General features: G+C 31.6%; 1 protein-coding gene across 1 annotated transcript; it reads right to left on the reverse strand.

The window, feature by feature from the left end:
- Positions 1-308: 308 nt before the first annotated feature.
- LOC109813078 (Eukaryotic translation initiation factor eIF2A family protein) lies at positions 309-6,950 on the reverse strand. The gene is made up of 13 exons (XM_020377193.3): positions 6,790-6,950; positions 6,366-6,720; positions 5,750-5,936; positions 3,863-4,097; positions 3,703-3,771; positions 3,129-3,230; positions 2,885-2,925; positions 1,990-2,123; positions 1,603-1,666; positions 1,418-1,514; positions 1,224-1,342; positions 990-1,012; positions 309-891 (listed from the first exon to the last, which is right to left on the reverse strand). Exons 1-13 carry the CDS (start codon positions 6,818-6,820, stop codon positions 804-806), a joined length of 1,545 nt encoding a protein of 514 aa, XP_020232782.2. The 5' UTR covers positions 6,821-6,950; the 3' UTR covers positions 309-803.
- Between the last annotated feature and the right edge of the window lie 4,580 nt (positions 6,951-11,530).

Below are 11,530 nucleotides of genomic sequence, written 5' to 3' on the forward strand. Positions count from 1 at the left end.
AATATGAGATCTAATACAAATTTCTTATATATGTGAGTGAGAGATATTTCATTAATAGTCATTATATATAAATTTTTATAATCTTCCTGATAAAATATTACAAGCCTCCATGATAACTACATTTTATAAAACTTCATCCATAATAATGGATCCAAAGTGGGAGTCGCCATTGCACGAGGATGAAGACCTCGTGGATGGAGACATTACCGTGTGTCGCACGAATGGACACCTCAACCTCACAATCAGAGAAGAGAAAGAGAGCAGCACCCGGAAATGAGAGGCACGATTGAGAGAGAACAAGGCAAGGATTTTAGAGGAAAACAAAAGATCTATCCATTCATCCAAATGCTTATTGATCTAACGATACAGCTTTCTCTCATTGAAACACATGACAAGGTCTACGTACCATACTTATAATTACATCTCTTACGATAAACACTTCTTTTATTGAGAGTTGAAAAAGAGATTTATCATCTACTCCCACCTTTTATATCCCAATTGGAAACTAAAGAATTTGTGTAACCTACTATAACATTTCTCTTACAATAAATACTTCTTTTATAAGAAGACAGATCTTCCACGCTCACCTTTTATATCCCAATTGGAAACTAAAGAAAGCACAAGCCTACAACACCCTTTTAATCACCTCAAAATCTGAGCAACCCAAAACTGCCCAAAGTTCGCTGTCAGAGACGTGATACAATTAAATCTAGTAAACCAAAAACCTGAAGCTCAACTATTCAGGTGCCTGAGTGCAATTGTAGAAAGCAATCTAGAATGCATCAGGACCAACATTGATTCAATCAAGACGAACTCGCATCAGAAGCAGCCTTTTTCTCCTTCTGTTTTTCCCTCTTTTTCTTGTTTCGTAATGCATTCTTGCTCATTGATCTAAATTAATCAACAAATAGTGATTAATAATAAAGAATAAATCACAAGAACTTAAACGTAAAAGGAAGAAGGGAAGAAAGCAAGGGGGAAAGGTATACTCAGTAGGAGTCTCTCCAAACAGCTGCAAGTAGAAATCAATTTGGCATCATTAGAGACAAGCTAAACAATGAAACTCAGCTCCAATAGTTTACAGCAAGACACAAAAACATATATATTCCATAACAATTTAACCAACAGTCAAAAAACTTCGTAACTATAAATTATACCATTTAAAATTTATATTGACCATTAAAAATAGAAACAATGACAACATAGATTCTGTGACTGTGTACCTCTGCCTGAATAGAAGCTGCATTCTTAGCATGTGGTGGACGATATGCAGCAGGATTTTGTGTAGGGGGGTTGGCAGACGAGACTTTTGTAGAAGTCTGAGTTGATTTTGGTCCTTGACCTGTAATTAGTCCATGGTCTTTAAATAACAAGATATAATTCATAACTAAAAATATTATTAGGCGTGGTAACGAACCTGGTGGTTTTTTATCTTCAAGTTGTACCAAATTTAGAGACTTGATTAATTCGGCAATATCACCAAACTTATCTGGTGACTCTGGTTTCCAATCAGCCTGCAAATAGTTTGCATACAATTCATTAACATCTGACAAAAGGTGATAAAAAAAAAAGTAATCAGCAAAAATTCAAAACACTGCTAACCTGGTACAATTTGTCGAACATTTTCTTGAAGTACAATGACCCATTGTAATGAAAAATCTTGATCCTTCAATGGAAGAAAATATAAAATATAAAAAAAATGCTTTCTTTGTTAATAAGACTATGACCACCCAAAAAGTGGAAACCAACATATAACAACCAGTAAAATATTCTCCTATAAACTATCCAAGTTACTGTCCAATTAGCCCATAAATGTTGTTCAAATTAATCACTGATGCCAATTATGATCAAATCAATGGGAAAAGATAAAGTGGCCAATCAGGATGACATTGTACACAAACAACAAAAAGAAGTGCCCATTCGTAGAAGATTGCATATTTTTAGGCAATGAGTACTCTAAGGTCTTGCTAATGGCCAAATATTACATACCCATTGTCAACTTGAAGCCTTGGAGCTGTTGTAGCTGTCATGAAATAGCACCCATCCGGAGACCATTCACTTGTCACAGACCATTCAGCCTTGGTGGTTCCAAGTTGTTTCTTATCTATGTAATCCCAGAATACCTATCACATAAGCATGAAAAACATATGAAGTCCATATAAGAAGCACGTGTTAGTAATCTTGCGTGCATTTGTGGATGAGTCATATGGAAGTACAACAAATACTAGCAATTTCTTATTTCAATTATTGTTTTAATAACAAAATGCTCCGTGCATCTTGGGGAACAACACCATTTTTGGGAAGTAATCACTTTCTTCAAAAGCTGATTTAAGAAGCTAGCAAAATCACGTGATTATTTCTTCAAAATAAATTGAACCAAACATGCACTAAATATAAGAAGCTATGCATCATTAATCATTAAAAAAAATGAAAGTGAAGTGGAGATAATAAAGAGATTCACTCAATACTAAGACCAAGAAGCAGCACCAGAGGCACCAACAATATAAATTTTTTAGGGAATGTTCAAAAGAGCTTATGAGTTTATCAAAATGGCTTATAACTCCCATGAACTCTTTTTAGCCCATCTCAATAAGTTTCTTTGTGTAACTTATCAAAATAAGTTTTCTTTAGGTTATTCCAATTAGTTTCATGGTTAAATATATGGTATAAATCCTCATGTAATCAGAGCTTATTGAATAAGTGCTTAAGTTGTTTACTCAAACACACCCTAGTGATTCTTATACTCCAAAAGATTGGAAGTCATAATTTTTTTCAGCAAGGTATATCACTAATACTAGATAAGCCAATCACACATCAGATCTCTTCCATCAGAAAGGAAAAATCAAAATAGAGCATAATAATTCAAATAGTCATGAGAACATACCATATCACCAGGCAAGTTACCAAAGCCAGCCAAACACAAAACTGGAAGCTAACAATCAAGGAACCCATATTTAGATACCTATGTCATAAGAATATTGAACTACTTCAAATTTACAACCCCTGCCCAAAACCCTCAGAGTCCCTTTAAAAATTTAAAAGAGAAAGAAAGAAATCTTCCTGCTAGGTGAGTGTTTAAAATTTATTTGACTAAATACAAAGAATGTCAATTCATCAGCCAAGGATACATTTCCCTTTTGGGTTCCAACGAATAGTGTTGTAAGGACCAGTTCCAAGCTCTAGTAAAGGATTGCACTTCTTGTCGAACAGTGTTGCTTTAGCAGGCATAACTAAGACATGTTAAGGAAACGTGAAATATTCAAGAGATCTATAAAGAATGATCAAAAGTGACTAATACATTGCGGACATAAAATACCCATCATCTCTGACTTCTTAAAAATGTACAACTCATAAGGCATCAACAACTATACAGGAAACATATAATCCAGTTTGGTATATTAAGGCTTATGAAAAACCATATATAAGACGGATTAGGTTTTCCAAATAAAAAAGATAGAAAGAAGCAGCTCTAGTGTATTTTTGAAAGTATTTCCAAACATGGATCTAAAATCATCCCAAAATAATTGAGTGCTTCAGCCAAAATGGATTCATGACTTTAGCATAAGTACTGTTTTTGTATAATGTATCAAACCTGTCCATTGTATTCCACGTTAGTGGATCTCCAGTAAATATCAAATAGTGGGAACTTTAGTACATGCTGTTTATCTCCATATTGTACATATATCATAGAGAAAAGGATACACCCATATACAACAGCAAATTCCAAACCAGAATGTGACCACTGAGCATCATGAATAGGCCCATCTTTCCCTGCCAATTTATTTTAAAAAATAGAATGTTACCCTTCTTATCGAGATTATATAACCAATTATCAGTTCTTTTACTAGCAGCAAGAACATACGAAGAGGCACAAGTCCTTCATGCATCCCATCTGTAGTCAAATAGCATAACTTCGATTCACCATAGTAACTCTGATTAGTTTTGTCAACATCTGACTGCACCACTACTAAAAGCCCAGTTGAGCCACGATTCCATTTAAGTTGGGTGGTTGAACATCGGAAAAAACTACGTCGAGCAATAGGTTGACTTTGAGATGCATTTCCACAAGCAAATATCTGTACACTAGCAGGAACCCCCTACACGGTAGACAACTTCACAATATGTGCATCAAACTTGAAAAGGTGTGATAAATAAAATAATCATCTCTAGATGCCTGCCACACTGAATATAAACCTGTACTCGAAACCTTTATTTATCATCAATCAATATTGACTATCAATGCAACATAATGAACAAGAAGACATCATATGCAAAGAAATCCACATTAGATTTCTTATTAAACAATCCTTGTTTAGGATAGCATATTTTTATAATATTTAGTCATCAGCCATTCCTAGGCTACCAATTTGGTCCAACAAACCCAGACAAAGAAATAATTAATAATTTCATAGTTTGAATGTTCACCAATTATTGAAAATGATTTTGTTGAGAGGAAGAAAAATGGGAGACATGTAATGGAATCCATGTCTTAAGTCTTAGATACACAGTGCTAAATCTTTCAAACCATGCCCTAGGAGATTGTTTTAGACTAAAGAGATTAACGAAAAACAACTAGTTTCAAGGACTACCCTTGAGCAATGAATCCAGGACATTTCTCCATATAAACTAGTGAGATCATAGAGCAAAGCCCTTTTAATACCAATCTAGTAAAGAGGTTAATGGCAAATAGCAGCAATCGGAAGGAATAATCCAACACAAGTCATTGTAGCTATCAAAGAAAAAGTAACACTGTAAATCTGTAATTCAAGCAAAAAAAATTGTGCATGATCTTTAGCAACCAACCAAACTAACCATGAAGACCAACTTTAAGTGTACATATCCAATTGCATCCGACAACCGACTTCCTTGCAGGGAAAAGAACAAGGTTCCATATCCCGTTGCTCTCAAGTACACAAATGTCTTCAACCATCAGCACCCTGAATGAGAGAGCTTCACCTGGTGCAGTCTTCCAATCTTAGGAACTATTTTTTTTTTCTAAATTGAATTGATGAATGTTTTTTAAATTGGCACCCAACACTTTCTGATTTTCTAAATTGAATCAGTGAATGTTTTCACTTGTTTCACATTGGCCATTCCATTCACCCTATACTTCAAAGTTCAAATCCAATACCAACTATGAAAAATTACATCAATAATGATTGAACTGAGAAAATACAAGTAAAGGACCAAATCATGAAATGCAATTACTTTCATAGACAAAAATATTAGTTAACTATATATAAATTGTCCAAGTCATCTCAACCCACTTGACTCAACTGAGCATCAAAAATACACTACGCATCAGCAACATCAAATTTCATTAAACTATCCTTTTTATGATTGGAAGAAAGAATTACAATTACATCCTAGTTCTCAAATCCAAATTATTCCCAAACTACCCAAGAATCTAGAACAAAATGAAAGACAGTTGTCCAAATACTCATTTTTATACATCAATAATTCATAGAATTTCATATAGAAAAATATTTGTGGACCCACAAATCCAATCAACGCATAGTAAGAGAAAGGATAGAAGATAAAGATGTAAAGGTGTGATAGGTGATGTAAAGAAAGACATAGAGAAAACTGATGAGTGTTAATGAAATGTTTGTAGAGTAGTGTCCATGAATCATTACTCTATATATTAGAATTTAGAAACCTAACAAACAGCATGCCAAATTACCAATAATACCAAATTCTCATTCATTTAGTTGCAAAAAACTGAACTAAGCCTCCCCGGCACACAAACCTTGGATTCTGGAACAAATGCAGCTACATGAGACCCAGGTGAACTAGAAAGCTCAGCAGCAGAAACTCCCGGAACTCTCAACCGACAGGTAACTCCTTTCGAAAAATCCCCGGCATCAAAAAATTGTACCTCATTAGTAGCCAACCGGCATGCAGTAGCTTCATCGGAACTAAACTGAATCGCAGGCCTAAACAGTAGACAGACGCGGAAACAGTTAGAATAAGCCTTAACAAGAATGTTATCTTTAAGCCATTTACATTCGGACACGCAACATCATGAAAAATTCCTCAATCACTCGAGTAAACATCCACTTTAGTCCCTAAATTTAGAAGACATTGTCATATTAGTCTTTGAAACCACAAAATTGTCAAATAAGTCTCTAGAATGTCAAATAAACCCTTAAAATTAACTACTTACTATTATTTTAGTTTTAAACAAATACGATTGTCAATTTGCATTCCAAACAACTCATTTAACAATTTCTTAGTTTCAGAGTCTAATACTACAGCGCCCTCCAGATTCAGAGACCAATACAAGTGTTCACTCCTACAAGGTCAGGTCAACTAGAAGCATGAAAATTTTGGTAATAATTAACGAACTTATGACAAGAAGATACCAATTGGATTTGGTGATGTTCTTTTGGGAGTGCTGGTAAACGGGATCAGCGGTGTCGATTTTCCAGAGCGTGACGTTCTTGTCCTGCGGCGCGGAGGGTTTCTGGAAGGTCTGCAAGTAGGTTCCACGGGGCGACAAGGCGGTGGCTAGGAGATTGGGAACTTGAAAAGACCTAATCTCTTTGGCGGTGCTGCAGTCGTATAGAGCGACGATGGAGTTGGATTTGGTGACCATGAGTTTGGATCCATCGTCGCTGAACTTGGCACTCGCGCAACTCACCTTCTCGAGCTTCACGCTAGGTTGAGCGTTGGCGAAGGGGGGTCCGGTCCAGAGCGAGAAATCTTCGGGTCCTCGAACTTGAAACAACCAAGTTAGAGAGAAAATGAGAGAGGAATGAATTGAATTTGAGAGGTGACGATGGATACCTAATATCTCGAGAGGCGATGTTGATGCCATTGGAAGCTTAGTGTTACTGTCTCGCTCGCCGGAGGGGTTTTTCTGAAACTCTCTACCGAGAGAACACACTTTCTTTGCGTTTTCTTTCTAAAGGCTAAATTACAGAGAAAGCGTTACATTACACTACTCCCTAAAATAATCAAATAAATTGGACCTATATTTTTCTATCAATGTTTTAGAAATCAAACTAATGAAACTAATCATCAACTCAGTCAAAATACTTAGGTTAGTAGATTAGAGTCATTGGCCAATTATTGTATCACACAATCTGATTTCTATTAAATTTTTATAAAAATATTTGTATCATATGTATTTTATATTTATATATATTTTAATAAAATTTATATCATATAGAAAGAAGTCTAAAAAAATACAATTAATATAATATAAATAAAATAATTAAATTATAGATTGATTGAATAAATATATAACTTTAAATTAAAAATTTATTCAAGTAAATTATATAACATTTTGAAAACACAACATATATACAAATAGATAACAATTAAATACTATACAAATACTAATAGGCAAATATTCATGTAATGTACCTATAGATTCTAATGCTTGTATTAATGTAGTACCAATTTAAGTATGATATCTCAAATAAAAATAGTATATGAGTACATGATAATCAACAAAATACCAAATCATGGGCTTTTGAGACTAATATCACAATTAAGATAATATTCACTAGGGACTTGTTAGGATTACAAAGTCTAGGCATGGCTCCTCTTAAAGAAGTTCGCCAACATAAACCTCTAAACAATGAAAAAATTGTAATTCAATAAAGCATGAAAAAGGTTGCAATTCAATAAAGTATCTGGAAGCATCTTCAAATTTTAGACAAAGTTTCATTAAAAAATGTTCATGTTTGTTAATTTAAACCCTAAACAACGATAAGCTGCTTTGTTACTGTCTCGCTCGCCGGAGGGGTTTTTCGGCAACTCTCTACCGAGGGAACACACTTCACTTGCGTTTTCTTTTTAAAGGCTAAATTACAGAGAAAGCGTTACATTACACTACACCCTAAAATAATCAAATAAATTGGACTTAGATTTTTCTATCAATGTTTTAGAAATCAAATTAATGAAACTAATCATCAACACAGTCGAAATACTAGGTTAGTAGATTAGAGTCATTGGCCAATTATTGTATCACACAATCTGATTTCTATTAAATTTTTATAAAAATATTTGTATCATATGTATTTTATATTTATATATATTTTAATAAAATTTATATCATAAAGAAAGAAGTCTAAAAAAATACAATTAATATAATATAAATAAAATAATTAAATTATAGATTGATTGAATAAATATATAACTTTAAATTAAAAATTTATTGAAGTAAATTATATAACATTTTGAAAACACAACATATATACAAATAGATAACAATTAAATACTATACAAATACTAATAGGCAAATATTCATGTAATGCACCTATAGATTCTAATGCTTGTATTAATGTAGTACCAATTTAAGTATGATATCTCAAATAAAAATAGTATATGAGTACATGATAATCAACAAAATACCAAATCATGGGCATTTGACACTAATATCCCAATTAAGATAATATTCACTAGGGACTTGTTAGGATTACAAAGTCTAGGCATGACTCCTCTTAAAGAAGTTCGCCAACATAAACCTCTAAACAATGAAAAAATTGTAATTCAATAAAGCATGAAAAAGGTTGCAATTCAATAAAGTATCTGGAAGCATCTTCAAATTTTAGACAAAATTTCATTAAAAAATGCTCATGTTTGTTAATTTAAACCCTAAACAACGATAAACTGCTTTGTTACTGTCTCGCTCGCCGGAGGGGTTTTTCTGCAACTCTCTACCGAGGGAACACACTTCGCTTGCGTTTTCTTTTTAAAGGCTAAATTACAGAGAAAGCGTTACATTACACTACTCCCTAAAATAATCAAATAAATTGGACTTATATTTTTCTATCAATGTTTTAGAAATCAAACTAATGAAACTAATCATCAACTCAATCGAAATACTAGGATAGTAGATTAGAGTCATTGGCCAATTATTGTATCACACAATCTGATTTCTATTAAATTTTTATAAAAATATTTGTATCATATGTATTTTATATTTATATATATTTTAATAAAATTTATATCATATAGAAAGAAGTCTAAGAAAATACAATTAATATAATATAAATAAAATAATTAAATTATAGATTGATTCAATAAATATATAACTTTAAATTAAACATTTATTGAAGTAAATTATATAACATTTTGAAAACACAACATATATACAAATAGATAACAATTAAATACTATACAAATAATAATAGGCAAATATTCATGTAATGCACCTATAGATTCTAATGCTTGTATTAATGTAGTACCAATTTAAGTATGATATCTCAAATAAAAATAGTATATGAGTACATGATAATCAACAAAATACCAAATCATGGGCATTTGACACTAATATCCCAATTAAGATAATATTCACTAGGGACTTGTTAGGATTACAAAGTCTAGGCATGGCTCCTCTTAAAGAAGTTCGCCAACATAAACCTCTAAACAATGAAAAAATTGTAATTCAATAAAGCATGAAAAAGGTTGCAATTCAATAAAGTATCTGGAAGCATCTTCAAATTTTAGACAAAGTTTCATTAAAAAATGTTCATGTTTGTTAATTTAAACCCTAAACAACGATAAGCTACTTTGTTACTGTCTCGCTCGCCGGAGGGGTTTTTCTGCAACTCTCTACCGAGGGAACACACTTCACTTGCGTTTTCTTTTTAAAGGCTAAATTACAGAGAAAGCGTTACATTACACTACTCCCTAAAATAATCAAATAAATTGGACTTATATTTTTCTATCAATGTTTTAGAAATCAAACTAATGAAACTAATCATCAACTTAGTCGAAATACTAGGTTAGTAGATTAGAGTCATTGGCCAATTATTGTATCACACAATCTGATTTCTATTAAATTTTTATAAAAATATTTGTATCATATGTATTTTATATTTATATATATTTTAATAAAATTTATATCATATAGAAAGAAGTCTAAAAAAATACAATTAATATAATATAAATAAAATAATTAAAGTATAGATTGATTGAATAAATATATAATTTTAAATTAAAAATTTATTGAAGTAAATTATATAACATTTTGAAAACACAACATATATACAAATAGATAACAATTAAATACTATACAAATACTAATAGGCAAATATTTATGTAATGCACCTATAGATTCTAATGCTTGTATTAATGTAGTACCAATTTAAGTATGATATCTCAAATAAAAATAGTATATGAGTACATGATAATCAACAAAATACCAAATCATGGGCATTTGACACTAATATCCCAATTAAGATAATATTCACTAGGGACTTGTTAGGATTACAAAGTCTAGGCATGACTCCTCTTAAAGAAGTTCGCCAACATAAACCTCTAAACAATGAAAAAATTGTAATTCAATAAAGCATGAAAAAGGTTGCAATTCAATAAAGTATCTGGAAGCATCTTCAAATCTTAGACAAAGTTTCATTAAAAAATGTTCATGTTTGTTAATTTAAACCCTAAACAACGATAAGCTGCTTTGTTACTGTCTCGCTCGCCGGAGGGGTTTTTCTGCAACTCTCTACCGAGGGAACACACTTCACTTGCGTTTTCTTTTTAAAGGCTAAATTATAGAGAAAGCGTTACATTACATTACTCCCTAAAATAATCAAATAAATTGGACTTATATTTTTCTATCAATGTTTTAGAAATCAAACTAATGAAACTAATCATCAACTCGGTCGAAATACTAGGTTAGTAGATTAGAGTCATCATTGGCCAATTATTGTATCACACAATCTGATTTCTATTAAATTTTTATAAAAATATTTGTATCATATGTATTTTATATTTATATATATTTTAATAAAATTTATATCATATAGAAAGAAGTCTAAAAAAATACAATTAATATAATATAAATAAAATAATTAAATTATAGATTGATTGAATAAATATATAATTTTAAATTAAAAATTTATTGAATTAAATTATATAACATTTTGAAAACACAACATATATACAAATAGATAACAATTAAATACTATACAAATACTAATAGGCAAATATTCATGTAATGCACCTATAGATTCTAATGCTTGTATTAATGTAGTACCAATTTAAGTATGTTATCTCAAATAAAAATAGTATATGAGTACATGATAATCAACAAAATACCAAATCATGGGCATTTGACACTAATATCCCAATTAAGATAATATTCAATAGGGACTTGTTAGGATTACAAAGTCTAGGCATGGCTCCTCTTAAAGAAGTTCGCCAACATAAACCTCTAAACAATGAAAAAATTGTAATTCAATAAAGCATGAAAAAGGTTGCAATTCAATAAAGTATCTGGAAGCATCTTCAAATTTTAGACAAAGTTTCATTAAAAAATGTTCATGTTTGTTAATTTAAACCCTAAACAACGATAAGCTGCTTTGTTACTGTCTCGCTCGCCGGAGGGGTTTTTCTGCAACTCTCTACCGAGGGAACACACTTCACTTGCGTTTTCTTTTTAAAGGCTAAATTACAGAGAAAGCGTTACATTACACTACACCCTAAAATAATCAAATAAATTGGACTTAGATTTTTCTATCAATGTTTTAGAAATCAAATTAATGAAACTAATCATCAACACAGTCGA

The sequence above is a fragment of the Cajanus cajan genome, chromosome 3 (assembly GCF_000230855.2).
Source record: "Cajanus cajan strain Asha chromosome 3, NIPB_CcT2T_4, whole genome shotgun sequence".
Taxonomy (NCBI): Eukaryota; Viridiplantae; Streptophyta; class Magnoliopsida; order Fabales; family Fabaceae; genus Cajanus; species Cajanus cajan.

Coding starts and splice junctions, on each gene's coding strand:
- LOC109813078 (XM_020377193.3), bottom strand. CDS start 6,820: ATGGCATCAACATCGCCTCTCGAGATATTAG. Junction 3,231..3,702: donor ATTTGCTGTTGTATATGGGT/GTATCCTTTTCT, acceptor AACATGTCTTAG/TTATGCCTGCTAAAGCAACA. Junction 1,013..1,223: donor CAGCTTCTATTCAGGCAGAG/GTACACAGTCAC, acceptor TTCTACTTGCAG/CTGTTTGGAGAGACTCCTAC.